Below are 26,798 nucleotides of genomic sequence, written 5' to 3' on the forward strand. Positions count from 1 at the left end.
GGACCGGCAGTACGGACCGAGACGGGGGGAGACAAGGAGGACCCCGCCGGTACGAGCAGGGGCTGAGGCTTGGGAAGGAGCTGGGAAAGGGAAAGGGTCGGGGAAGGAGAGGAGGAGGAAGAGGAAGGGTAGGGGGAAGGGGCTGAGAAAGAGGAAAGGAGAAAGAGTTGGGGAAGGGGCTGGGAAGGGGGCTGAGGAGGGGGCTGAGGACGGGGAAGAGGAAGGGGCTGGGGTTGAGGTAGGGGCTGGGGAGGAGGAAAAGGAAAAAAGGAAGAGAAGGGGCTGGGGAGGGGCAGGAGGAAGAGGAAGGGGCTGGGGAAGTGGGGGAGGGACAGGACAGGACTGAGCACCCCTTTCCCCTCCCACCCCGCAGGCGGGTCCCCCCCCGGACCACGCTGGGTGCTGCAGCCGCGGCTGCCCCCCTGCACCCTGGCCCAGGCTCTCACCTTCTACCTGGACGTGGCGGCCCCCCCCGACCCCGCAGTTCCTGCAGCTCCTGGGCTCGCTGGCGCGGGACCCCGCGGAGCGGGAGCGGCTCCAGCGCCTGGCGCAGGTGAGGGGCGTCCCCCCGGGGACGGGGGCTGGAGGAGCAGGAGGCTGGGATGCTGGGATGTGGCCCCGTCCATGGCCGGATACTGGGATGCTGATCCCATCCCCAGCTGGGATACTGGGATGCCACCCTGCCAGGGTGACCGCTGGTCCCTTTGTCTGGGTGCCGGGTGGGTGTCCCGGACCGGGTCCCCGGTGTCCCAGCCGTGTGCCGGCGCGGGGTCCCAGCCTGTGCCGTGTCCCGTGTCCCGGCCGTGCCCGCAGGACGCGCGGCTGTACGAGGAGTGGAAGTGGTTCCGGTGCCCGACGCTGCCGGAGGTGCTGGCCGAGTTCCCGTCCGTGGCTCTGCCGGCCGCGCTGCTGCTCTCCCAGCTCCCGCTGCTCCAGCCCCGCTACTATTCCATCAGCTCCGCGCCCGGCGCCCACCCGGGCGAGATCCACCTCACCGTGGCCGTCGTCACCTACCACAGCGAGAGTGAGCGGGGCCAGGGACGGGCACGGGGCCGGGGGGGCTTCCAGGGCATCTCCAGGGGCCTCGGGGCCCCTTCAGGGTTCCCAAACCATCTCCAGTGTCCGCAGAGCATCTTCAGGTCCTCCGTCCCCCAGCCCTGCCCGGGGAGGGGGGGACAGGGGGGTGTCCCCAGCCCCTCTGCGGGAGGGCTCTCTGGGGGGCTGCCTTTTGGGGTGCCGCCTGCCGCAGCCCCCACAGACCCTCCCGGTCCCCGCAGACGGGCAGGGCCCTCTCCACTACGGCGTCTGCTCCACGTGGCTGGCGCGGCTGCAGCCGGGGGACACGGTGCCCGCCTTCATCCGGGGGTAAGGGACTGCCCCCCGGTCCGCCGGCCTGCGCCCCCTCCTGCTCCCTGCCCGCTCTCCCTGTCCGCTCCCTGTCCCCGCGCTCGTCCCCCTGCATGTCCCTGCCCGCCCCCCCCGACTACATCTCCCGGCATCCCCGAGCAGGGGCCGGTCCCGGGGCTCCCCCGGGTCCCGCCGCCCGCTGGGTTGGTCCCGGGCCCCCCCGGTGACACCCCCACCGTGCAGGGCCCCCTCGTTCCGGCTGCCGCCCGCCCCCGACACCCCCTGCATCCTCGTGGGCCCCGGCACCGGCGTCGCGCCCTTCCGGAGCTTCTGGCAACACCGGCTGCACCTCCTGCACACCGAGGGTGGGGACAGGGCTGGGGACAGGGCTGGGCAGGGGCAACGGGAGAGCACAGGGACAGGGGAGGGCTGGGGACAATGGGACATGGTGGGGGGACGGGTGGATGGGGACTTGGGGAGGGGGTACATGGAGATAGGGACAACGAGGGCATGGGGGACAGGGGAAACGGGGATGGGGGGGACACAGGGATGGGGGGCACAGGAACACAAGGTGATGGTGGCACTGGGGTGTGGGACAAGGGGCATGGGGACTCTGAGCATGGTGTTGGGGATATGGGGACATGGGGAAGGGGGGGGAGGCCCGGGACATGGGGATGGGGTGATGTGGACATGCAGGGACAGGGGGGAGCAGGGCTGCAGGGTATGGGGACACGGCCCACAGTGTGCAGGGAGCCAGGGACACTGTCCCCGCAGGTGTCTCCCTGGGCCCCATGGTGCTGGTGTTTGGGTGCCGCTCGTCTGCCCTGGACCACATCTACTGCGAGGAGATGGAGCAGGCGCGGGAGCAGGGGGCCCTCAGCCAGGTGCTCACGGCCTTCTCCCGCCAGCCCGGCACCCCCAAGGTGTGACGGGGACAGGGGTGGGATGGGAACGGCATGGGGACACACTGGAGTAAGGATGGAGCTGGGGAGGGGGTGTGACGGGGACAGGGGTGGGATGGGAACGGCATGGGGACACACTGGAGTAAGGATGGAGCTGGGAGGGGGTGTGATGGGGACAGGGGTGGGGACAGAAATGGAGGGATCCATGGTCAGGTGCTCACAGCTTTCTCCTGCCAGTCCAGGACCCACAGAGTGTGACAGGACAGGGATGGGACGGGGATGGGATGGGGACAGGGATGGGATGAGCACAGGATGGAGGGGCCCCTCAGCCAAGGTGCTCATGGCCTTCCCCTGCCAGCCTGGGACCTCCAAGGTGGGATGGGGACAGGGACAGGATGGGGACAGGGATGGAGCTGGGGAGGGGACTGTGATGGGGACAAGGACATGGATGAGATGGGGATAGAAATGGAGGGGATGGGGATCAGTGGGTGACACAAGGCCAGGGATGGAGAAGAGGAAGAGAGGGGCCAAGGACACACATGGGGACAGGGACAGGATGGGGACACAAAGGCACGAAGGGAGGAGGGGCTGGGGAGGGGCATGAGGATAGAGACAGCACACAGAGTGTCGGGGTGGGGACCTGGGGACAGGCTGGGTGGTGGCAGGTGCCATCGGCCCCGCGGTGTCCCCAGACCTACGTGCAGGACGTGCTGCGGGCACAGCTGGCGGCCGAGGTGCACCAGGTGCTGTGCCAGCGCGGGGGCCACATGTACGTGTGCGGGGACGTCACCATGGCCACCGAGGTGCTGCAGACCGTGCAGCACATCCTGGCCCAGGAGGGAGACATGACGCTGGGGCAGGCGGGGGACGTCATCAGCGAGCTGAGGGTAAGGGCTGGGACACCACGGGGGACCCCACGGGGACCACACGGGGCCCCCGGCCCCAGCCTGACCCCCGTCCCGCAGGACAAGAACCGCTACCACGAGGACATCTTCGGGCTGACGTTCCGCACGCAGGAGGTGGCCCTGCGCATCCGCAGCCAGTCCTTCTCCCTGCAGGAGCGGCGCCCGCCGGGCCCGGCGCCCTGAGCGGGGACAGGGGGACACGGGGGACAGGGGGGACAGGGGGGGCCCTGCGGCTGTGCCCCCCGTCCCACCACCCCCAGTAAAGGTTTTAGTTTTGATACCCCGGCCTGGCACTTTGGCTCCTGTGGTGGCACCGGTGGCTCCGGGGAGGGGATGGGTTCTGTGGCACCTCCCAGGTCACCTGTCCACGCTCGGGACATGCGAGGTGGGAACTAGGGGGGTTGAGGGGACACGGCCGTGCTCTGGCCACGAGGACTGAGGGCACATGGCCAAGGTCCCACGGCTCCGAGGGGTGGGCAACGGTGGAGGGGGGACACGGCCAGGGCCCTGTGGCCCACACCTGTGCAGCTGCAGGTGAGTGGCCCCACCCCAGCAGCACTCCTGCCACCTGCCCACGCACCCCAGTGTCACCCCCAAACTGCCACGGCCCCATGCATGGCAACGTCCTCCCAGCGCCCCCCAGCCCACCCCCCAAGCAGACAGGGGGCACAGCCCCTCTGTAAACCTTTATTTCTGCTGGTGCCCTGGGCACCGGGGGAGGCACCAGCCCCGTGCACCCCCCTAAACACAGCACCTGAGGGGGCCCCTCGCAGCACCCCCAGCCCCACGCCACAGCAGGGGCACCAGGGACACCCCAAGTGGGGGGCTCCCATGGGCAGAGCCCCCCCGGCAGCACAGTGGGCACGGTGAGCCCCCCACTGCAGCCACCCCACGCCCACGGCAGCTCCCCCGGCACCTCTGGGGGGTCTCGGCACAACCAGGGCCCTGTGGAGGGAATGGGGCATCAGTGGGGATCCCAGAGTGGGGACCCTGGCAACTGGGGACCCCGGCACACGTGGCAGCCAGACCTTGGTGAACCCCAGCCCTGCAGGTCTCTCTGTCCCAGTCTGGGGGGTCTCTCTGTCCCCAGCCCTTGGGGTCCCCATGACCCATCTCTGGGGGTTTTCCACATCCCAGTCCCAGAAGTCCCCATGGCCCCAGCCCTGGGGTCACCGTGTCCCACCCCAGGGTCTCCCTGTCCCCAGCCCCGAGGGTCCCCAGCCCCCCTGCCCCCACTCACCACAGCCGGGTCCGGCTACGTCATCGTCATTGTCTCTTCTTCCTCCTCCTCCTCCTCCTCCTCCTCCTCCTCGGCCCACCCGCCCAGCGGCATCTCCCGCAGCTGCGAGGCCCGGGCAGCCGAGCCTGGGGGGCACAGGGCAGGTCAGGATCCCTGGGGCCCCCCCGCGGCCCCAGCTCGGGGCTCAGCCCTGCGGGGGGGTTGAGCAATGTCCTCCAGCCCCCTGAGACCCCCGCACGGGCAGTGCTCACCTGTGGTCACGAAGAGGGGTTTGGGTGTGCCCGTGGTCACCCACCCCCCCGCGGGCTGGGGGCCGGGGCCCTGCGGCTGCTGCTGCTGCTGGTGGAGCTGGGGGGGGGCAGGAGAAAGGGTCAGAACCCCCCGGCATAGCAGAGACCCCCATATCAGTGCTCAGAGCTCCACCAGAGACAGAGCCCCCCAGCACGGGGGGCAGAGTCCCCCAGAGGCAGCCAGAGCCCCCCAGAACAGCACTGCTCCCCCATATTGGTGATCAGAGTCCCCCCAGTATTGATGCTCTGAGCCCCCCACCATAGCAGAGCCCCCCATACTGGTGCTCTGAGCCCCCCCACTGTATGGGCACTCAGGGCCCCTCCATGACAAGCTGCCTCCCCGTGGGGCAGTAGGGAAGGGGTTCCCCAGCCCATGACCCCCCTGGCCACTGAAGGGGTGGCAGAAGGGGGACACGGGTGACATTGGCCACGGGGCCTCGTTCCCAGTGCCCCACCTGGCAGTGGCTGTGGGGTCTCCGGCCAAAAACGGGGTGGGGTGGGGTGTCACCCCATGGGGCAATGTGAGGGGGCAGCCTGGAACAGGGCTGGGGACAAGGAGTGGGGGACAGGGACAAGGGATGAAGGACAAGACATGGGACAGGTGCCAGGGCCAGGCAGGCCCCCCCGGGGGTGAGGGCAGAGCAGCTGCACAGGGGGACCCCGGGGGACCCCAGGGACACACCTGGTGCAGGTAGATGGCGTGGAGGCTCATCTCGGCCGAGGCCACCTCAGCCAGCAGCGCCGAGCGGCTCAGGCTGCGCAGCCGCGACTCGCTCAGCGCCGGCCTGGGGGGCCACGGGGGGGGCGATGTGACACCCCCACCACGACACCCCCGAACCGTTGTGACAGCCCCCTCCCGACCACGACCACGACGCTCCCCCCGCCTCGACAGGTATGACCTCCCACAACACTCCTCCCCGCCACCCCTTTCCCGCCGTGACACCCCCTCCCCACCGTGACACCCCGAGTCACTGTGACACCACTCCCTGCCGTGAAAGCCCCTCACGATACCCTCTTCCCTCCGTGACACCCCTGAGCCGTGATACCCACCCCGCCACGACCCCCCGTGTGACACCTCTGAGCCACCGCGCCGCCCCGTCCCCACCATGACAGCCCCTCCCCTCCTTGTCAGGACGCCCCTTTCCGCCACGACCCCCCGTCCCCACCACAACAACCCTCCCTGCCGTGACACCCCCTTCTTGACGCCTCCTCCCCCCCGTGATGCCCCCTCTTCATCACAACACTCTTCCCCTCCGTGACACCCCTCCCTGCCGCCACACTCCCCCCAAAGCCCCCTCCCCACGCCCTCCCGTCCCCACCTCTCCTCGGGGCTCAGGTGCTCTCCGGGGCTGTCGGGGGCTCCGCGCCCCTGCCCGGGCAGGGGTGTGCCCGGGGGGGTCCCCAGCGGGGTCCGCAGGGACGCCAGCAGGCTGGCGGTGGCGCTGGCCGTGCTGCAGGGCTGCCCGAAGCGGGGGTCCCGGGCCACCAGCCCGCTGGCCATCAGGACACTGGCCACCAACCCCTCGGGCTGCGGGGACACGCGTCAGGGGGAGACCCCAAAACACCCCGCAGCTCCCCCAGGCCGCCCCCACTCACCGCCAGGGCCGAGTCCTCGGACAGGAGGGACGCGGCCAGCGGCCCCTCGGCCAGCAGTGGCCGGGCGGGGGGCGCGGTGGCCGCGTCGCGGGTCACCTGCGCGTGCAGGTGGCCGAGGAAGCGGCGGGCGGGGGGCGGCGGCCGCCACCGCGGGTTGCTCAGGGCGAAGCGCATCAGCGACAGCTCCGTCTTCCCGTGCTCCGCTTGGCGCTCCGGGGGGGCCTCCGTGTGACCCCCCGACAGCCACTGCGGGGACAGGGACGTGGGACACCCCGACACGGGACCCCTCACCCCAATCGCCCACTGCGGGGGTCCTCTGTGTGCCCCCCAGACACCCACTGCAGAGACAGGGACACGGGACACCCTGACACGAGTCCCTCTGCCGCGGGACCCCCTACCCCGGCCTCCCCCCGCCCCGGGTCCTCCCGAGCCCCGGGCCCCACCTGGGGGTTGCCGTGGTGCCGCACGTCCAGCTGCGCGAAGGAGCAGATGTCGCCCACCCCGGCCACCTCCACCGTGAAGTTGCGGAAGAAATCCACGATGTCGAGGGCGCGGGGGGGGAACGCGAAGATGAGGATCAGGGGGGTCACAAGGGGGCTCAGCAGCTCCTCCAGGATGAAAACCTGCGTGGGGGACAGGGGAGTCGAGGGGGGCCTGGCAAGGGGGTGCCGGGGTGGGAAGTACTGTGGTGGGAGGTCCAGGGTGGGGGTCCCAAGGAGTCGGTCCTGGAGAGGGCAGTCGTGACCCACTGGGGAGGGGGTTCTCGGGTGCGAGGGGTCTTAGGGCAGTGGGTCCCGGGGTGGGGGTACTGGAGATGGGGTGTCCTCGGGTGGGAGGATCCCCGGGTTAAGGGGTCCCAGGGTGGGGGATTCCAAGGCATGGGACGGGGAGTCTTGGGGCAGGAGTGTCCTGGCATGGGAGATCCCAGGGTGGGGGGGTTCTTGGGAAGGGAGCTCCCAGTCTGTGGGGTCCTGGGGATGGGGGGTCTCAGGGTGGGGGATCCTGGGACAGGGATCTCCCAGTCTGTGGGGTCCTGGGGGAAGGGAGTGGCAGAGAGGAGGGTCCCGTGGCGGGGGGGCTGCACCCACCGCCTTGTACTGGAAGAGCTGTGCCATCTCCGCGCGCGTCTCGGCGCGGCCGGCGCGGCCCTGCCAGTGCTCGGGCAGGTAATGGACGTGCGCCAGGACCCGCTGCAGCAGCTGCTCGGGGCACCACACCGAGTGCTCGTCAGGGATGAAGGACCTGGGGGTGATAGGCGGGGTCCCACCTGAGCCCCCCTGCCCACCCGGCACGGCACAGAGCCCGGCACGCCCACCGCGATCGCCAGTCCCAGCACCCACCTGGCCACGGTGACCACCAGCCCCAGCAGCGTGATGGCCGTCAGGATGTGCTGCACCGTCAGCACGTCCTCGTCGTACACAGTGAGGACGATGAGCACGGCCAGCACGGAGCCGGCGAAGAAGCCGACGTGCTGGGCCAGCACGGCCAGCAGCGGGCTGCTGAACGAGTCCATGTACTTGGTGGCCGGCGCGTGGCCGCGGCTCAGCCGCGCCCGCAGCTCGTGGCCCAGCTCGTTGAAGTGCCGCAGGTAGTGGCGGGCGTAGAGCGACCAGCGGCGCGCGCCCAGGCTGCCCGGCGCCCGCTTCAGCCCCTCAGCGTAGCTGAAGAAGGCGAGGAGCAGGCGCCAGCCCAGCACGCAGGGGCACAGCGCCAGGTTGGCCACCCCCAGCAGCACGGCCGCCCGCGCCAGCCCCCGCGCCAGCGCCCGCCGCGCCCCCGCCCGCTTCACCTGCGGCCGCAGGCTCCAGGTGTTCTGGAAGAGCGCGGCCGGGCCCCGGAACAGCAGCAGCTCCAGGTTGAACTGGAGGCCGCGCGTGAGGAAGACGACGGGGCCGAGCAGCGGGAGGTGGAAGCGCACGGGCAGCAGGGACTTGTTGACCATGGCCACGGTGTAGTTGCGGAAGCGCAGGATGCGGTGGTGGATGTCGAGCTCCGTCAGCTCCCGGCGTGGCACACACAGGGGCTGGCGCCGCTGCAGCGCCAGCAGCCGGGCCTGCACCGACTGCCAGCTGTGGTTACACAGCTCATCCTGGGACAATGACACGGACGTTGGCACTGGCATGGCACGGCACAGCATGGCGCGGCCTGGCTCAGCATCACCTGCCAGCTGTGGTTGCACAGCTCCTCCACTGACAATGGCAGTGATTGGCACTGGTGCTCCATGGCACAGCTCAGCACAGCACAGCAGCACGTGGCACTGCTCGGCACCGTGCAGCACAGCATGGCACAGCTCAGCACCGTGTGATACAGCTCAGCATGGCACAGCCCAGCACCACACGGCACCGGCGTGGTTCACCATGACATGGCACATCTCGGGACCATGTGTCAATGGCACGGCTCAGCACCACATGTCATGGCTCAGCATGGCACAGCTCAGCGCCACATGTCACCACGTAGCACAGTCCTGACCCCAGCCCACCCCCGGCCCCTCCAGCCCCCCACTCACAGCGGGGATGCCGAGCGCTCGGATGTAGAAGCTCCGGATCTCCCAGTAGCCCACGAGGCGCCGGAGTGCCGTGACCAGGCGGCACAGCCAGACCATGCCCGCCAGCACCAGCAGGAACAGCAGCCACCCACTGCCACGGAGCCTGTGGGGACACAGATGTCACCAGTGCCACTGGGACCCCCCTATGGCCACCTGCTGCCATAGAGCCTGCAGGGACACAGGTGTCACCAGTGCCACCAACTCCCCCATGGTCACCTGCTGCCAGGGAGTCTTTGGGGACACGTGTGTCACCAGTGCCACTGGGACCCCCCATGTTCACGCCAGCAGGCCCAGCAGCCACCTGCTGCCACAGAGCCTGCTAGGGGCACACGTCACCCACAGCACCGGGACCCGACTGGGCCACACCAGCGGCACCGGGACCCCCACGTGGCCACGCCACCAATGCCAGTAGGGACAGCAGCCACCCGTTGGCACACGTGTCACCTGCTGTGCTAGGGCCCCACGTGTCACCCACAGCAGCGGGCCCTGCCCAGCCCCCCGGCCCTGCCCAGCCCCCGTGGCCCTGCCCAGCCCCCTGGCCCTGCCCAGCCCCCCGGCCCTGCCCAGCCCCCCGGCCCTGCCCACCTGCGGGCGCACTGCGGGGCGGGCAGCACGGCGTCGGGCAGCGTCACCTTGGCGTGCTCGGGGACGTGGCTCTGGTTCAGGGGGCGGGTGGCAAACAGGACGTCGTAGTCGACGCAGCACAGCAGGAACGTGCTGAAGGTGACGACGAACAGGAACTGCCTGGGGGGCAGGGGGTCAGCGAGACCCTCGTGTCAGGCCCACGTGGCACCGTGTGCTGACAACGAGGTGTCACTTACACCAGCTCCAGGACATCCGAGAGCACGACGCAGGCGAAGCCGTTCCTCTGGTGGAAATGGTAGATGTAGGGGGGGTTAAGGAACCTGTGAGGGTGTGACAGACCCCACCCTGCCATTCCCCCATTCTCGGGGTCCTCCCATGTCCCTCCATGTTCCCCCACAGTGCCACCAAGGGCTGTGCCAGGATATTTTGGTGAAGAAACTGTCCAGGTCCTTGATGTGGTGCCACGAGTCTGTGAGGGAAACACATGGGGGGTCAGGTGGGAATGGGGTATGGTCCCCCCAGCCTGGGACCCCCACTTTGGGAGCCACAAATCCCCACCTGGGACTGCCCCGAGACCCACAACCCCCACCTGGGACCCACAAACCTCCTCACCTGGGGCTCATAAACCCCCCACCTGGGACCCCCAGACGGCCCACGGGGACCCCTGGATCCCCCGCCAGGTGGGGCCCCGGTACCTGTTGGCCCCTCGGTGACGTGCAGCAGCAGCTCCTCCTCATCCTCGCCCGGGGGCGAGTCCTCCTCGCAGTCCTCCAGCCGCTGGTATTCCCGGTATTCCGGGTACTCCGGGTCCTTCTCTCCCTGCTCTGCCATCACCTGCGGGGACACCTGTGGGCACCGGCTGCCGCGGTGGGGCGGCCGCGGGGCAGGTTTGGGGCACCGGAAATGCCGCCGAGGTCCCGCAGCGTCACTCGCATGCCCCAAATTCGGGTGGCCTGAGCTGGCCCCGGCCTCGGGCAGGTGACACTACGGGTGACACCGCAGGTGCCACCAGCCTGTCCTGTCCCACCGGCTGAACCAGTGTCAGGGCCTGCCATGACCCCGCGGGGTCCCCTGGAACAGACCCCCCTGCCCAGCCCGAGGGACTCCAATTGACCCCCCCATGCTGTGCTGCCCCCCGCAGTCCGCGTGGGGGGACCCCCCCTCCCCACGGACCCTGTACCCACAGCCCCCACATCCCTCATCTCCATAGACCCCCTCTCCACGGTCCCCTGTACCCACAGACCCCCTTTCAGTGCCAGGGGGCAGCAGCCGGGAGCGGGACCAGCTCAGAGCCAGCCCTCTGTCCCAGTGGCCTCTCAATGCCCTGGGGACCCCCTGCCCGGCAGAGGACGGGACTCCCCGCTGGGGCAGGGCGGGACCCCCACACCCTCGGGACAGGACCACCCCCCAGAGCAGGGGAACCCCCAGCCCCCAAGGGGAGGATAGGACTCTAAACCCTTGGAGGGGACCGTCGCCCCCCTGGTGACCCCCTCCCCTCGGCACAGGATGGGACCCCCACCCCTGGAGCAAGACAGGACCCCCCCCGGCCCCCCCTCCATTACCGCAGCCCCCGCAGCCCCGCGCGTCACCTGCGTCCCCCGCGGTGGCCGCAGCCGGTGTCCGGCCAGGCCGGTGTCCGCAGGTGACACCGTCCGGCCCCTCCTGTCCGGGGGTGACTCACGGCGCGGGGGCCGCGGCCGCGGGGCTGGTCCGGCGGGAGGGACGCGACCCCACACCTGTGCGACACCCCCCGGGGACAGCGGCCGCGCCCCCCGGGATCGGGTGTCCCGGCGGGTGGACACCGGCACGGCCCGCCCTCTGCCCCGCACCGGACGGCCAAAAATACCCGCGGGGCCCGAAAATAGCCCGAGGACTGTAAACAGTGGAGGGGGGCAGGGGAGACCCCCGGGCGGGGGCCGTGCAGCCGGGACCCCCACGGTGTCAGGGGCCAGAGCCCAGGGGGACACGGCACCCGGGGGACACGGCGGAGGCCCCAGGCAATGGCCCCGGTGACCCCACCAGGACACAGGTCTGTCCCTCGCGGCGGCACCTTGTCCCACGGGGACCCCCGCGACCCCGCGAGGGACACGGCAGGGTCCACACCCCACGGGGACACGTGACCCAAAGGTGACACACGGCTGCCCCCGTGGGGACGTGGGCGGGCACGCCGGTCACTCCCGGGAGTGACCCGGACCCCTGGGGTCACACGTGGGGACTCGGGCACCGCCACATCTGCCCCCGGTGTCCTCGTGTCCCCCGGCGTGGGGGTCCCGGGGGCGGCGGCCGGGCTGGGGACCCCGGGAAGGAGGGGAGGGGGTTTCCCTTCACGCGGGACAAGCGGGGCTCTGCCGCCCCCCGTCCCCCCGCGGTGTCCGCGTCCCCGCCTCACCTGGTGGCCGCTCGGTGCCGGCTCGGTCCCCGCTCGTGCCCGCCGCTGTCCCCGCCGGTGCCGGGCGCTCACGGGGCCCCGCGCCCGCCCCGGGTCCCGCCGCCGGCCATGGCCGCACCGGCAGCGGGCCCCGGGGGGGCGGAGGGGGGGTCCCGGTGCGGGGTCCGAGCTCCGGCGGGGGGTCCCGGTGCGGGTCCGGGGGGTCCGGAGGCGGCCCCGAGGAGGGCAGGGGTGCAGGGACCAGGAGCTGGAGGGGTCGGGGGTGCGGAGCCCGGGGAAGGGCCCGCGGGGGCCGGTGCGGGGGCCGGTGCTGGTGGGGCCGGAGCAGGGGCCCGGGCCGCGGTGTTTGGAGCTCCGCCCGCCCGGGGCCGCCCCAGGACCGCCACCCCCGCCACCCCGGTTCCACCCCGGTCCCTCCCCGTGCCGCCCCCGTGACCGCCCTCCCTCCAGTGCCGCCCCTTCCCCCGGTCCTCCCCTGTCCCTCCCCTGGTCCCTCCCCGAGCCGCCCCCGGTGCCGCCCCTTCGCCCGGTCAGTCCCCGGTCACTTCCCCGCTTCCTCCTCAGTGCCTCCCGGTGCCGCCCCCCGCCCAGTCCCTCCCGGTGCCCCCCCGTCCCTCCCCTGTCCCTCCCCGTTCCTCCCGGTGCCGCCCCGTCCCTCCCGGTGCCGCCCCTGTCCCTCCCCCGTCCCTCCCGGTGCCGCCCCGTCCCTCCCGTGTGCCGCCCCTGTCCCTCCCCCGTCCCTCCCGGTGCCGCCCCTGTCCCTCCCCGTTCCTCCCGGTGCCGCCCCGTCCCTCCCGGTGCCGCCCCTGTCCCTCCCCCGTCCCTCCCGGTGCCGCCCCTGTCCCTCCCCCGTCCCTCCCGGTGCCGCCCCTGTCCCTCCCCCGTTCCTCCCGGTGCCGCCATGCCGCTGCCGGTGCTGCTGCTGCGGGCGGCGGGCGCTTGGACCCGGCTCCGACCGCCCTCAGCCCCGGGGCGAAGGTACGGCGGGGGACGGGGGGGTCCCGCGGGGGTCCCGCACTCCCGAATCCCTTGAGTAGGAGGGGAAGGAACCGCAGTTCGCGGTGGACAGAGTCCGGACTTTGGGGTCCCGGGGGAGCAGGGGGGTTGTGGGGGGATCGGGGCTCCCGGGGAGTTCAGGGGTGTGTGGACGTCCCGGGGCAGCGGGGCGGGGGTCGGGGGGGCACGATACAGGGTCAGGTACTGGGGAGCCCCAGAGGGGTCCCGGACTCTTTGAAGTGGGGGGAGCTCGGACTGCAGTCCTGGGGTGTCCCGAGGGGGATCCCAGACTCACAGGTCCCTTGGGATCCCAACTCTTGGTGCGAGGATGGTGAGAGGAACGGGGACTCAGGGATCGTGGTGGGTCTCTAAGGATCCCCGAGGGTCCTGGTGGGCGTCCGGACTCCTGGGTGTCCTCTTGGTGGGGTGTGGTGAGCCTGGACTCTGGGGTTGAGGAGGGTCCCGGAGGGGGCCCTGGACTCCTGGGTCCCTTGGAGGGGGGAACACAACTCTTTGTGGTGGGAGCTGGGACTCTGGGGTCCCGGGGGGTCCCTGGCAGTCCGTGGAGGCTGTGGGGGGGTCGGGGCTCCCGGGGCCCCAGAAGCAGGGACATGGGGAGCAGCAGGAGTGGAGTTGGGGTCTCCCCGTGCCGGACAGCCCCAGGCAGTGGGGGGCTGCTGGCCCTGCCGGGGGTCCCCGGGCTCCCTGGGGCTCCCCCCATTGGGACACACTGCTCACTCCTCTCCCCAGTTTCAGGTATGGGGGGGGCCACCTGGGTCTGGCCAGGTCCCCCCGGCTGCCCCCCCGGCTGCCCCCTGCCCCCCCCACCCCCCTGGCCCCCCGGTACCTGCTCCTGGCCGGCTCAGCCACGGGCTGTGTGGTGCTGGGGCTGCTGGGCACGGCCGCACGCTGCCAGGAGGCCACTGGCCCCGCTGGCCCCACGGTCCCTCCCGGTGTCCCCGAGCCCGCAGAGCCCCCCCCGGAGCCCCCCTTCGACTGGCAGCTGTTCTGGACCTTCCTGCGCCCGCAGCTCCTGGCGCTCTCCGCCGCTGTCATGGTGAGCAGGGGCGGGCGGGTGGCCACGGTCCCCTCATCCCCAGTGTCCCCGTGTCACACCTGTGCTTGGGGGTGGGACATGCTGTCCTGGTGCCACAGCACAACGGCCACTGTCCCTGTGCTGGGGCATGGTGGCCACTGTCCCGTTGCCATGGTGTGACACCTGCCGTCCCGGTGTCACAGCATGACAGTCACCGTCCCGCTGCCACAGCTCTGGGCAGTGGCATTGCGGCTGCTGTCCCCATGCCACGGTGTGACAGCCACTGTCCCCATGCCACGGTGTGACAGCCACTGCCCCAGTGCCATGGCCTGACACCCGCTGTCCCCGTCGGTGTCCCCACAGCTGGCGCTGGGCGCGGCCCTGCTCAACGTGCGCATCCCGGTGCTGCTGGGGCAGCTGGTGAACGTGGTGGCCCGCTGTGCCCGCGGGCACGTCCCCACGTACCTGCGGGAGGTACGGCGCCCGGCCCTGCGCCTCCTCGCCGTCTACTGCCTGCAGGTGAGTGCTGACCTCCCTAAAGGGCGGGTGCTGGGGGGCCCGGGGGTGCCCCCGCCCCTCCTGACCCCCCTCCCACAGGGGCTGCTGACCTTCGGGTACATCGCGCTGCTGGCGCGTGTCGGCGAGCGGGTGGCCGGCGACATGCGCAAGGCGCTCTTCACCACCCTGCTCAGGTAACCGGGGGGACGGGGGCCAGGGGGGAGCGGGGGAGCAGGGACCCCCACCCACCGCTCCCCCGGCAGGCAGGACGTGGCCTTCTTTGACGCCACGCGCACGGGGCAGTTGGTGACGCGGCTGACGGCCGACATCCAGGAGTTCAAGTCCTCCTTCAAGCTGGCCATCTCCCAGGTGAGGCCAGGCCTGTCCTGGGTGAGCCCGGCGGCCCCCCGGCCCCCAGACCCCCCACCCACCGCCCCCCCCGCCCCAGGGCCTGCGCAGTGGCACCCAGACCGCCGGCTGCTTCGTGTCGCTGTACCTGCTCTCGCCCAAGCTCACGGGGCTCTTGGTCGTGGCGCTGCCGGCGCTGGTGGGCGCCGGGGCCTTCATCGGCGCCTTCCTCCGCAGCCTCTCCCGCCAGGCACAGGAGCAGGTAACCATGTCCCACCCCCCCAGCCCAGCCCTGCCGCCCCCAGGGGCCACAGCCGGGGGTGTCCCCACTGTTCCCCCTCTCCCCGCAGGTGGCCAAGGCCACCGTGGTGGCGGACGAGGCGCTGGGGAACGTGCGGACCGTACGCGCCTTCGCCATGGAGGAGCAGCAAGCGAGGTAAGGGGGGAGGGCTTGGGAGTGGCAAGGGGCAACAGGGGCAGTGGGGACCCCAGCCCGTCCCTGCCCCAGGCTGTTCTGTGCCGAGGTGGACCGCTCCGGCCAGCTGAGCGAGCGGCTGGGGCTCGGCATCGCCGCCTTCCAGGGGCTCTCCAACCTGGCACTCAATGGTGAGCGGGGGCCGTGGGATGGGACCTGGGGGGCTGCGGGGCAGGACCCCTTCCAAACACCACCTCTGCCCCCACCCCACAGGCATCGTACTGGGAACCATCTTCGTCGGCGGCTCCCTGATGGCTGGGGATGAGCTCTCACCAGGTGACCTCATGTCCTTCCTGGTGGCCTCGCAGACGGTGCAAAGGTCAGGGCAGGGCCTGGCGTTACCCCGAGTACTCCCAGCACCCCCCCATTCCCCACAGCCTGCCCTGGCACAGCCCTGAGCACAGCCTCTCCCCTTGTGCACCCCAGGTCCTTGGCCAACATCTCCATCCTGATGGGGCAGGTAGGTGGGGCAGGGGCTCCTGGCACCCCCAGGGCTGGGGGTCTGGTTCTGGGGGTCTGAGGGTGCTCCCACTGCCCCCCGCAGGTGGTGCGGGGTCTGAGCGCCGGCGCCCGCGTCTTTGAGCTGCTGACACTGGAGCCCCTCGTGCCTCTGCAGGGGGGGGCCTCCATCCCTGCCCACTCCCTGCGTGGCCGCATCTGCTTCCACCGTGTTTCCTTCAGGTGAGCTCCCCCGGCCCCCTGCGGTCCCCCGTGCTGCCCTGCAGGCTGTGGGGCTGGCACCGTGTCCCCGCAGCCCCCACAGTCTCCCTCTCCTCTGCCTACAGTTATCCCACCCGGCCTGGCTACCCGGTCCTGCAGGACTTCAGCCTCACTCTGCCCCCCTGTCAGACTGTGGCCATCGTAGGACCCTCCGGAGGAGGTACCAGCCCACCTAGGACCCTCTGAGCCCCCACGTCATAGCCCAGTGGGACCTCAGTGTCCCAGCCCCTTACCTCTCCCTGGGCACGTCCTCCTGCACCCCAGTCCTCTGCTCGGTGCACCCAGTGGGTGCCAGGGACTGGGGTCCTCCAGTGCTGCCAGAGCCGAGGGGCTGAGGGGTCCCCTCCATAGGGAAGTCGACAGTGGCGGCGCTGCTGGAGCGGTTCTACGAGCCCACGGCAGGAACCATCACCCTGGACGGGCACGACATTGCCGGCCTGGACCCCTCCTGGCTGCGGGGGCAGGTCATTGGCTTCATCAGCCAGGTGGGGACAGGAGGGACAGGAGGGACAGGTTGGCTGGCTGTCCCCAGGGCTCAGCACTGAGGCCCCGGGCGCTGCCGCAGGAGCCGGTGCTGTTTGCGACGACCATCATGGAGAACATCCGCTTCGGGAAGCCAGAGGCCTCTGATGCTGAGGTGTACGAGGCTGCCCGGCAGGCCAACGCCGACGGCTTCATCCGCAGCTTCCCCCAGGGCTACGACACCGTTGTGGGTACGGCCGGGGCGGGAGGGGGACGGGCGGGTGTGGGACCCTGGCAGGGGTGACCCCGGTCCCATGGCAACACCGTCTGCACAGGAGGGATGGGGTTTGGGTGGGGAGGGTCCCTGGCTCTGGGTTGGGGCTCCTCCCAGGATGGTGCAGCAGTTGTTCCCCCATCCCCATGGTTGTCTCCCCGATCCCGTGCTGTCCCCCATCCCGCGTGTCCCTGTGCTGTCCCCCATGCTATGGTGTCCCCTGGTGTCCCCCACCCCGCGGTGTCCCTGTGCTGTCCCCCACGCCGCGGTGTCCCTGTGCTGTCCCCCATCCCGCGGTGTCCCCCGGTGTCCCCCACCCCGCGGTGTCCCTGTGCTGTCCCCCACCCCGCGGTGTCCCTGTGCTGTCCCCCATGCCGTGGTGTCCCCCGGTGTCCCCCATCCTGCAGTGTCCCTGTGCTGTCTCCCACCCCGCGGTGTCCCTGTGCTGTCCCCCACCCCGCGGTGTCCCTGTGCTGTCCCCCACCCCGCGGTGTCCCTGTGCTGTCCCCCACCCCGCGGTGTCCCTGTGCTGTCCCCCATCCCGCGGTGTCCCTGTGCTGTCCCCCACCCCGCAGTGTCCCTGTGCTGTCCCCCACCCCGCGGTGTCCCTGTGCTGTCCCCCATCCCGCGGTGTCCCCGGTGTCCCGTAGGCGAGCGGGGCGCGGCGCTGTCGGGGGGGCAGAAGCAGCGCATCGCCATCGCCCGGGCGCTGCTCAAGGACCCGGCCGTGCTCATCCTGGACGAGGCCACGAGCGCGCTGGACGCGCAGGCGGAGCGGGCGGTGCAGGAGGCGCTGGACCGGGCGGCCACGGGCCGCACCGTGCTGCTCATCGCCCACCGCCTCAGCACCATCCGCGCCGCCCACCTCATCGCCGTGCTGGCCCGCGGCCGCGTGGCCGAGGTGAGAGCAGCGCCGGGGCGGGCGCGGGGCGGGGCGCGGGCACCCGGGGTGACACCGTCCCTGCTGTCCCCACAGGCGGGGACCCACGAGGAGCTGGTGCGACGGGGAGGGATCTACGCCGAGCTCATCCGACAGCAGACCAGGGAGGGGTCCTGAGCGAGGGCCCCCCCGGCTGCTCCCCAATGAACAAAGGAGGGGTCTTGAGAGGGTCCCCCCGCTGTTCCCCAGAGAACAAGGGGGTGTGCGGAGGGGTCCCCCCGCTGTTCCCCAATAAAGAGGGCCGGAGGGCGGACGGGAGCTCTCTGCTCCGGTGGGACGCGGTGTGGGGTCCTCCGGGCCGCTCCGGGGCGCCCGCGGCACCGGGCGGAGGCTCGGGGGGCGGGGCCCGCGCCCAGTGACGTTCTCTAAGTGGGCGGGACTGGCGGCGCTGGCCCCGCCCCCTGCCCGGCCGCGCTGCCCACGGGGGTGGGGGGTCCCCTCTGTCACCCCCTCGTTGGGATGAACCCCCCCGACAAGGGGGACCTCTGTGTGGCCTTCTTGGGGTGGGGACCCCCTGCATCACCCCTGGGATGGGGGGACCGCTGCGTGACCCCCCAGGGTTGGGGGGTCCCATGTGTCGCCCGTGGAGTGGGAGACCCCTCTGTCACCCTCGGAGTGAGGGAAGGCTGCATCGCCCCCGGGCTGAGGGAGCTCCTGTGTCACCCCTGAGACGAGTGGCCTCTGTGTGACCCCCTGGCGTAGAGAGTCCCATGTGTCACTTCTGGAGTGGGCGACCCCCTGGGTGACCTCTGGGATGGGGAGACCCCTGTATGACTCCCGCCGGGGCGGGGCGGTCACCTGTGTCCCCGTCCAGGGTGGAGGACCCTCTATCATCCTTGGAGTGGAGGAATCCTGGGTCACTCCCCGGGGTGCGGGAACCCCGGCATGGCCCCGGGATTGGGGGTTACCTCTGTGGGACCACAGGGGGTGGAGGGTCTGCTGTGTCGCCCCTCAGTGTAGGGGACCTCTGTGTCACCTCCCAGGCTGGGGGAACCTCTGTGACCCTCTTGGGCAGGATCAGCCCTGCATGACCCTCCCGGGGTGGGGGGTCTCCTGTGTCAGCCTTAGGATGGGGGACCCCTGTGTCACCCCCGGAGTGGGGAGACCCTGTGACATCTTTCTGGGGTGAAGGGACGACTGCATCACCCGCCGGCGTGAGGGAACCTCTGCGTGACCCCGGGATGGGGGGACCGCTGTGTGACCCCCGGGGTGGGTTCCCTTGGGCCGCCCGGTGAAGGGGCGCTGCTGACCCCTCCCTTCCCCGGGGGTCTCAGCCCCCCGTACCCCAACGCCGCGGCCGCCGGCGGGGGCGGCGGGTGGAGCCGAGCGGGAGGGGCGGGGGCGGCGGCGGCGGGGGGCGGCGGGGACCGGCGGCGGCGGCGGCTGCGCCGCGGCGGGAGCGGAGCCGGGACCGGGGCTGGAACAGGGACAGGGACCGGGACCGGGGCCGGGGCCGGGCTGGGGCTGGGGCTGGAACCGGGACCGGGGCTGGGGCTGGGATCGGGGCTGCGCCGCGGCGGGAGCAGAGCCGGGGCTGGGACCGGATCCGGGACCGGGATCGGGATCGGGACTGGCACTGGAGCCAGGACCGGATCCGAGACCGGAGCTGGAACTGGGACCTGGGCTGGGGTCGGGGCTGGGACCGGGACTGGGGCTGCGCTGCCGGCGGCCCCGCGGCACCGGTCGGGCAGCGCTGGCACCGGCAGCGCGGGGGAGCGGAGCGGCCGGTCCTGCCCTGCCATCCCCTGCCTTCCTCTGCCCTGCCCACCCTCCTCCTCCGTGCCCTCCCCGCCGGCAGCGCCCTGAGCCCGGCGCGGCGATGGGCTGAGAGCGCCGGGCACGGCGGGGGCCCGGCGGCGGCAGGATGAGGGGGGGCTCGGAGGGCAGCGGGGAGGGCGAGGGGCTCTCGAGCCTGCGGGCCTTCGCCCACAGCTCCTCGCTGCACGGCATCAGCCACGTCTTCGCCTACGGGGCCGTGTCCCTGCGCCGCGTGCTCTGGGGCGGCTTCTTCCTGGGCTCGCTGGGGCTGCTGCTGCTCGTGTGTGCCGAGCGCGTCGCCTACTTCCTCACCTACCCCCACGTCACCAAGCTGGACGAGGTGGCCGCCCGCAACCTCACCTTCCCGGCCATCACCATCTGCAACCTCAACGAGTTCCGCTTCTCCAAAATCACCCGCAACGACATGTACCACGTGGGCGAGCTGCTGGCGCTGCTCAACGAGCGCTACGAGATCAGCAACCCGCAGCTGGCCGAGCCCCACGTCCTGGCTGCCCTGAGGGACAAGGCCAACTTCAAGAACTTCAAGGCGAAACCCTTCAGCATGGCCGAGTTCTACAACCGCACGGGCCACGACCTGGCCGAGATGCTGCTGCAGTGCACCTTCCGTGGCACCGGCTGCACCGCCCGCAACTTCACCGTGGTGAGTGCCCGGAGGGCGGGGCAGGGCCCCCCGTGTGTCCCCGGGGCTGTGGAGGGACGCGGGTGTCCTGCCAGGGTTGGCCACCCCTAGGTGAGCTCCTCCTCCCATCTCGATGCACGTGGGCACAGCGAGGATGGGGAGGGGACCTGCCGTGTGCCCCCGGGGCTGTGGAAGGACATGGGTGTCCTGCCGGGGTTGGGCATTGGCAGCTGAACCCCTTCTTCCATCCCACTTTTGCATCTCACCACCCATGGCACCATCAGCCCCTGCCCACCTTCTTGGGCACTGCAGAGGGACCTGGGTGTCCTGCCAAGGTCAGGCACCTGCGGGTGAGCCCCTTCTCTGCCTGGCCACCACCCAGAACACCAGCAGCCCCTGCCCACCCCTCTGGACGCAGCGGGTGCCAGCCAGGGGTGTCCCTGCTGTGCACGCTGCAGGGGTGCCAGGCGGCTGGGAACGCTGCCCAGGCTGGAGCGGGGCTGTGCTGGGCTCTGTGCAGGGTGGGGGCTCTGCTGGCATGCAGGCACCGGGATGGGGTGGTGGTGGGTGCGGGATGCTCACGGGCATGGGGTGCTCACAGCTTTGGGGTGCTCACCTGTACAGGGTGCTCACAGGTACAGCCCCCAGCTCCACTCCCCTGTTCCAGCTCCAGGTACCACCTGGGCACTGCCAGCAGCAGCCGCTGCCCTGGCTGTTGGCACAGAGGCTCCCAGGGGCAGCTCCTCCACACGTGGCACAGGTGGGGGTCCCTGTGCAAGCACCGGCCCCACCACTGCCCCCAGAGCAGGGCAGGGACGGTGGTACTAGCTGGGATCATGGCACATGCATGGCAGGCAGGGACGGTGGGACGGGCAGTGACGGTGGCACAGGCAGGACAGGCACATCCCTCATGCTGCTGCAGTGTGCTGCAGATGCTGGGCAGCCCGTGCCCGCTGTGCCTGGTGCCCATCTCTGTTCCCAGCGATTACTGTCACCTTAATGCTCTTAGAGCACCAATTAATTCTCTGGAGCTCAGGGACAAGCTGCCCTTCAGCAGCTCCGTGCCCTCCCCATGGCCCCTGTGCCCCCACACCCTTGGCTGGAGCCACTCTGCCGGTGCCCCTGCAGCAGGACCAGGTGCTGGCATTGGCTCCCAGGCTCGAGGGGCAGGACATATGGCTGGAGGGCCTAGTCCTGGATTGGGATCCCCTGCCCTGGGCTGTGGCACTGCGCTCTGGCACTGTGTCCCTGCGCCTCGTCCCACCCCATCCTCAGGGTCCCCGAGGTCCCTGGGCACGTGGCAAAGGCCCAAGGGCCATCAGGGTGGGCTGTGCCCCCTTCTTGCCTCCACCAGGGCTGGTGGGATGGGGCAGGATGGCAGTGCGGGGACATGGGTCCAGGGATGGAACAGCAGAGAGTGGGAACAGCTGGTCCCCAGGGTGCAGGGCTGGGGGGCCCTGGGTGACCTGAGTGTGGGAAGCAGGAAGGCTGGAAGTGCCAGGGCCATGTCCCAGTCCCTGTCCCCATCCATACCCTCCCCAGGCATCCTCATGCCGGGCAGTCGTTGCCATGACACCCGCCCCCCCCTTTTCCTCCTTGGGCACCGTGTTACCATGGTGACAGGTCCCCACTTTGGGAGCAGCTTGTTGCCACAGCAACGCCCCCTCCCCCCATGGGACACTGGGGGGGGCACCCATAGCGGGGGGGGGTGTGACCCCAGGGGGCTGTATGGCAGGACTGGGGTCCATGGGGCCAGTCCTGGGGCCTCTGGATCACTCCGGGAGCCCTGTCTGTGGATGCCAGTCCCTGAAGGCTCAAGGTCACCCTCAGGTCCCTGGCTGGGGGTGCAGGTCCCCAGGGTTGCTGGGGTGGCTGGCCCAGGACAGGCTCTCAGGTTCTTAGGGGTCACGGTGGCCTCTGCCACTGTGACTGAGTCCCAGTCTCCATCACCATCCTGGCTTGTGCCCTCCCTGCTCAAGTGTCCCCACGTGTCCCCTGGAGCCTCACTGAAACCCAATATCCCTGCAGAGTCGCGGCAGCCCAGGCACAGGGCGGGCACTGCCACCGTTCTGGCCTTGTTCTGGGCCCTGGCGGGCTCTGGGATCCCTTCCCAGGGCACTGGGATCCTGCACTGGGTCCTGAGGGGCACTGGGATCCTGCACCGGGTCCTGAGGGGCACTGGGATCTTGCCCTGTCCTCACAGGGTCCCACAGTGTCACCCAGGGCCCCGTCCCCGTGTCCCCTGTGTCCCCACAGATCTTCACACGCCTGGGGAAGTGCTACACGTTCAACCCGGGGGGGCCGGGGCGCGAGGTCCTGACCACGCTGCAGGGGGGCTCCGGCAACGGCCTCGAGCTCATGCTCAACGTGCAGCAGGAGGAATATCTGCCTGTCTGGGGGGACACAGGTGAGACCCCTGCCTGTCTGGGGACACAGGTGAGCCCCCCGTGCGGCACCTGACCCCCGCCCCCTGCCCTGCAGACGAGACGTCGTTCGAGGTGGGGGTGAAGGTGCAGATCCACAGCCAGGAGGAGCCGCCCTTCATCGACCAGCTGGGCTTTGGCGTCGCCCCCGGCTTCCAGACCTTCGTCTCCTGCCAGCAGCAGCGGGTATCCGGGCACGGCGCCCGGGGCTGGGCACGGACCCCCGAGGGATCAGGATGGACCCTCAGAGGGCTTGGGATGGGCCCCCAAAGGGCTTGAGACAGCCTGGTGTGGACACGCTGGGACACCCTGATAGGGACATCCTGAACCCTGCCGTGGGTACCACAGCCATCCCCGTAGGGACATCCCATGCCAAGCGGTGCTGTGGGTACCACAGCCATCCCCACAGGGACATCCCGTGCCAAGCTGTGCCATGAGTACTGTGCCACCACACTGGCCAGGAGCAGCACATGGTGTGGGGCAGCCCCACACCGGGACCACGTGGTCTCTCCACGGGCTCTGGCTCCGGCAGCGACCCCCTGGCTCCTGCGGAACAGCCGCCGGGGGGGTGGCAGCGCCCGGCCCCCGCAGCCAGACACCTAAATTTAGGTGCCTTGGGTGGGTGTCACCACGTGTGCCGGCGCGCGTGGCGCGGGCGGCAGGAGCACGGCGGCAGCAGGAGCGTGGCCCTGGCACCCACGGGTGGGGTGCTGGGCCCCTCACCAGGCACGATCCCTGCACACCCGGCCCCTGTGTGCTCCCAGGTGCCACGTGCCAGCCCTCGCTGGCTCCTGCCCTTCCACTGCGGCACCTGGTGCAGGTGACATTGCCTACGACACCCGTCCTGCGCCTGGCAGGGAGGGACAGGGTGGGATGGGGGTGCTGGGGGTGCAGGACCCCCAGCACTCACTGGCTGGACAGCGAGCACCGAGGGGAGCATGGGCGTCTGTGCCGACCCCCTGCCTGGCACGTCTGGCTCCCGTGTGCTCCCAATTGCCATGTGCCACCCTTGCTGTGGCACCTGGTAGAGGTGACACTGCCTGCAACACCCGTCCCCGAGGCCAGAAAGGAGGGCACAGGGTAGAAGGGGGGCTCTGGGGTGGCAGGACCTCCCAGCACTGGCTGTGCGGAATAAGGTCTTCCTGCGGAGGGCTGGGAGGTGGCAGCGTGGCCAGGGACGACACCGGGGACACAGCGGGGGTGACACTGGGAACCCCGGGACGCCGTGTTTTCCTTAGCGGGCGCCCGGCAGCTCGTGTACCTGCCCCCCCCGTGGGGGGACTGCAAGGCCACCCCCATCGAGTCCGACTTCTTCACCAACTACAGCCTGACCGCGTGCCGCCTGGACTGCGAGACGCGCTACCTGGCCGAGAACTGCAACTGCCGCATGGTGCACATGCCGGGTGAGCGGGGGGGCGGCCGGGGGGCTGCGGGGGCTGCCGGGACCCCCCCCCGCCCCTGCGACCGCCGCCTCCCCCGCAGGCAACGCCAACGTCTGCACCCCGGAGCAGTACAAGGAGTGTGCTGACCCCGCGCTGGGTATGTACCCCCGGCCCCTCAACGGCCCCGGGCACCCCCGGGACCCCTCGCCCCCGCTGTGCCCCTATTGCTGCGAGCGTGGCTCTGGTGTCCCTGTGCCCTCTGTGCCCCCATCGCTGCAACCGTGGCTCCAGTGTGCCTGTGCCCTCACCAGGGTGGGGGTCACCGCTGTCCCCGGACACGCAGGGCTGGGTTCCCCCCACGTGCCACCAATTCTGTCCCCGAGTGTCCCCCCCCGGCCAGGGATCCTGGGGCTCCCTGTCCCACCCGTGCCCCCCCAGACTTCCTGGTGACGAAGGACAGCGAGTACTGCGCGTGCCGCACGCCCTGTGCCATGGTGCGCTACGGCAAAGAGCTCTCCATGGTGAAGATCCCCAGCAAGGCCTCGGCCAAGTACCTGGCCAAGAAATTCAACAAGACAGAGCAGTACATCGCGTGAGTGACACTGCCACCCCTGCCACCACTACCGTGTCACCCCCTGCCCCGCCAGCGCACCGTGTGGCACAGCGTGACGTGGCACAGCACAGCCACGCGGCACCCCCAGCATGTGAACTGGTGTGACATGGCACAGCGTGACAGTGTGACATGGCACACAGCATGAACCAGCACGGTGTGATACGGCATCCCCGGGAGCCGTGAACTGGCACAGCCCAGAGGGATGTGACAGGGCATGGCCACAGGGTGTCCCCAGCACATGGGAACTGGCACAGCACAGTGCCACAGTGTGACATGGCACAGCCACATGGCATCTCCAGCACATGAGAACTGGCCCAGCACGATGGGATGGTGTGATACGGCACAGTATGACCACACCGTGTCCCCCAGCACACCTGTGACATGGCACAGCCACACAGCGTCCCCAGCACGTGTAAGCTGGCACGGCACAGTGTGATGGTGGGACACAGCATGGCACAGCCACATGGCATCGCCAGAATCCCTGAACTGCCACAGCGCGGCACGGTGTGATGGTGTGACAAGGCATGGCCATACGTCCCCAGCACACGTGAACTGCCCAGCATAGCACAGCCTACCCTGTGCAAATATGCCCCAGCAAAGGGAAAAACATGTGGCACTGCATGGCACAGCACAACATGGCATGGCACAGATGGCACCGCATGGCATGACACTACATGGCACAGCCCAGTATGGCGCAGCATGGCACGGGGCCCCAGAATACAGCCCAGCACATCCTTGTGTCCCCCAGCACCAGGCAGACCCCTCTGCCCATTCCCCTGTGCCCCATGGCACAGTCCAGCCCCCCCCCAGCACAGCCTGGCACAGCCCCCCGGCCTCCTGTGCCTGACACTGTCCCCTCGTCCCGTGTCCCCCAGGGACAATGTGCTGGTCCTGGACATCTTCTTCGAGGCTCTGAACTACGAGATGATCGAGCAGAAGAAGGCGTACGAGGTGGCAGGACTGCTGGGTGAGGGCCGGCGGGGCCGGGTGAGGGTCGGGGGGCCGGAGGGGCTCCGAGGGGCGTGTCCTCTCTGACACCGCCTCCCGCCCAGGTGACATCGGGGGGCAGATGGGGCTCTTCATCGGCGCCAGCCTCCTCACCATCCTGGAGATCTTCGATTACCTGTACGAGGTGAGGCCCCCCGACACCCTCAACACCCCCTCCGCTCAGGGGTCTCGGGGCCGGGGGCTCTGACCTGCGCCCTCCCAGGTGTTCCGGGACAAACTCCTCAGCCTGTACAAGGAGAAGAAGCGGAGCCCCCGGAGCGACAGCAGCACCCTGGTAACCCCCCGCGCCCCCCGCCCCCGCCCCCGCCCGGGGGGTCGCACCTCATCCCCCTTCCCCGGCTCACCGCTCTCTCGTCCCTCCGTGCGCCCATCCAGGAGCACCCGGCGGTCCCGGGCAGCCCCGCGGCCCCGCGCCCACCCAGGTACACGCGGGGGGGCACCCGGAGCCCCCCGGGGCCGGGGGGCCATTCCCTGCAGAACTCCCATTCTCTGCGGACCCCCCCCCATTCCCTGCAGATCCCCCCATTCCCCACAGACTCCCCCCATCCCCCTACAGACCCCTCATCCCCTGCAGATCCCCCCATCCTGCGTGGACCCCCGCGTTCCCTGCAGATCCCTGATTCCCTGCAGACACTCCCATTCCCTGCAGACGCCTCATCCCCCGACCTCATCATGGTCTCCAGCACCCTGTCCCGGGGTCCCCTGTCCCCCCCGGAGCCCCTCCGGGACGCAGAGGGGCAGAAGGGAGGGGACTGCTTGGGGACGGGGGTGGGCAGCCTGGCTCCACAGCGGCTGCGTGGGGGTGCCCCAAAGCTGGGAGGCTCCCGGGGCATCCCGGGGGGCACGAGGGGTGGGGGCGAGGCGCTGAGCCCCCCACCTTGGCAGGACACAGGGGGAGGGGAATGGCGGGTGGGAACCGATCTCCCCTGAGCCCCCCAGCCCCTCTAACCCCCGGCCCGCCCGCAGAGTGCCCGGCCCTCCCTGCGTGGCCCCGCGCCCCGTCTCGGCGTCGCCCCGAACCTGCTACCTCGTCACCCGGCTCTAGGGCCCCCCCGGGACCCGCCGCGGAGCCCAGCCCGCCCCCCCGCCGGCCGGGGGGCTGGGGGGGCACCCCCGGGCCACGGGGCAGCCTCCTGGTCCCCCCCACCCCCTGAGGGGGTGTCGGGGGGCTGGGGGAAAGGGGCCCCCCCAGCCCCGCTCCCGTGACCCTGCATGCGCTGCCTGTGCCCCCCCCGCGCTGGACATGCGACCCCCCCTGCAGCCCCCCCAAATAAAGAGGTGCCCCAGGCCCCAGCTCCGGGCTGCTGGGGGGTGGGGGGACACGGCTGCTCCAGGAAAGAGGGGGCAGCACTGAGGGGGTCACAGGGGTGAGCTGGGGGCAAGGGTTGTTGAGAGAGGTGTCCGTCATGTGGCAGAGGGGGTCCCT

At 70.7% G+C, this 26,798-nt stretch overlaps 4 protein-coding genes across 6 annotated transcripts in view; 3 read left to right on the forward strand and 1 right to left on the reverse strand.

The window, feature by feature from the left end:
• NOS3 (nitric oxide synthase 3) overlaps positions 1-3,434 on the forward strand; it is a 9,370-nt gene extending 5,936 nt beyond the window's left edge. Inside the window, 8 exon segments of the mRNA XM_064645645.1 lie at positions 336-468; positions 470-553; positions 814-1,024; positions 1,278-1,365; positions 1,591-1,712; positions 2,122-2,270; positions 2,942-3,136; positions 3,215-3,434. Of these exon segments, the coding sequence (XP_064501715.1) occupies positions 336-468; positions 470-553; positions 814-1,024; positions 1,278-1,365; positions 1,591-1,712; positions 2,122-2,270; positions 2,942-3,136; positions 3,215-3,337 (1,105 nt within the window). The 3' untranslated portion in view covers positions 3,338-3,434.
• Positions 3,435-3,827: 393 nt separating this feature from the next.
• On the reverse strand, positions 3,828-12,196 carry ATG9B (autophagy related 9B). Of its 3 annotated transcripts, none has more exons than XM_064648602.1 (15): positions 11,800-12,196; positions 10,106-10,244; positions 9,834-9,879; positions 9,647-9,709; positions 9,411-9,569; positions 8,787-8,928; positions 7,621-8,369; positions 7,369-7,522; positions 6,724-6,903; positions 6,281-6,526; positions 6,004-6,212; positions 5,367-5,469; positions 4,646-4,742; positions 4,395-4,519; positions 3,828-4,099 (listed from the first exon to the last, which is right to left on the reverse strand). In XM_064648602.1, exons 2-14 carry the CDS (start codon positions 10,239-10,241, stop codon positions 4,410-4,412), a joined length of 2,394 nt encoding a protein of 797 aa, XP_064504672.1. In that variant the 5' UTR covers positions 10,242-10,244; positions 11,800-12,196; the 3' UTR covers positions 3,828-4,099; positions 4,395-4,409. The 3 variants fall into 3 exon arrangements, with proteins under 3 accessions (XP_064504672.1, XP_064504753.1, XP_064504838.1); XM_064648683.1 differs by having other exon boundaries at positions 10,106-10,269; XM_064648768.1 differs by lacking the exon at positions 11,800-12,196 and adding an exon at positions 11,000-11,719.
• Positions 12,197-12,648: 452 nt separating this feature from the next.
• On the forward strand, positions 12,649-17,801 carry ABCB8 (ATP binding cassette subfamily B member 8). The gene is made up of 16 exons (XM_064649743.1): positions 12,649-12,777; positions 13,546-13,852; positions 14,195-14,350; positions 14,429-14,523; positions 14,593-14,698; positions 14,778-14,939; positions 15,028-15,113; positions 15,186-15,283; positions 15,366-15,471; positions 15,579-15,612; positions 15,697-15,833; positions 15,938-16,032; positions 16,224-16,357; positions 16,438-16,585; positions 17,259-17,509; positions 17,585-17,801. Exons 1-16 carry the CDS (start codon positions 12,701-12,703, stop codon positions 17,663-17,665), a joined length of 2,073 nt encoding a protein of 690 aa, XP_064505813.1. The 5' UTR covers positions 12,649-12,700; the 3' UTR covers positions 17,666-17,801.
• Positions 17,802-19,289: 1,488 nt separating this feature from the next.
• ASIC3 (acid sensing ion channel subunit 3) lies at positions 19,290-26,659 on the forward strand. The gene is given in 11 exon segments (XM_064651031.1): positions 19,290-19,967; positions 22,203-22,353; positions 22,428-22,555; positions 23,622-23,772; positions 23,852-23,908; positions 24,190-24,343; positions 25,240-25,331; positions 25,417-25,496; positions 25,575-25,646; positions 26,339-26,417; positions 26,420-26,659. Coding segments are annotated over 11 exon segments (1,626 nt in total). The 5' UTR covers positions 19,290-19,412; the 3' UTR covers positions 26,527-26,659.
• Positions 26,660-26,798: the final 139 nt, after the last annotated feature.

This window comes from Pseudopipra pipra, chromosome 1 (assembly GCF_036250125.1).
Source record: "Pseudopipra pipra isolate bDixPip1 chromosome 1, bDixPip1.hap1, whole genome shotgun sequence".
Classification (NCBI taxonomy): domain Eukaryota; kingdom Metazoa; phylum Chordata; class Aves; order Passeriformes; family Pipridae; genus Pseudopipra; species Pseudopipra pipra.

What these genes read in the sequence shown, in the direction of transcription:
- ABCB8 (XM_064649743.1), top strand. Translation starts at nt 12,701, where the DNA reads ATGCCGCTGCCGGTGCTGCTGCTGCGGGCGGCGGGCGCTTGGACCCGG. An exon ending in CTCTTCACCACCCTGCTCAG is followed by an intron (nt 14,524 to 14,592) that starts GTAACCGGGGGG and finishes CTCCCCCGGCAG; the next exon opens with GCAGGACGTGGCCTTCTTTG. An exon ending in CTCCAACCTGGCACTCAATG is followed by an intron (nt 15,284 to 15,365) that starts GTGAGCGGGGGC and finishes CCCACCCCACAG; the next exon opens with GCATCGTACTGGGAACCATC.
- ATG9B (XM_064648602.1), bottom strand. Translation starts at nt 10,241, where the DNA reads ATGGCAGAGCAGGGAGAGAAGGACCCGGAGTACCCGGAATACCGGGAA. An exon ending in GACAGTTTCTTCACCAAAAT is followed by an intron (nt 9,710 to 9,833) that starts ATCCTGGCACAG and finishes CCCCCCCTACAT; the next exon opens with CTACCATTTCCACCAGAGGA. An exon ending in GAGCGCTCGGCATCCCCGCT is followed by an intron (nt 8,370 to 8,786) that starts GTGAGTGGGGGG and finishes TCATTGTCCCAG; the next exon opens with GATGAGCTGTGTAACCACAG.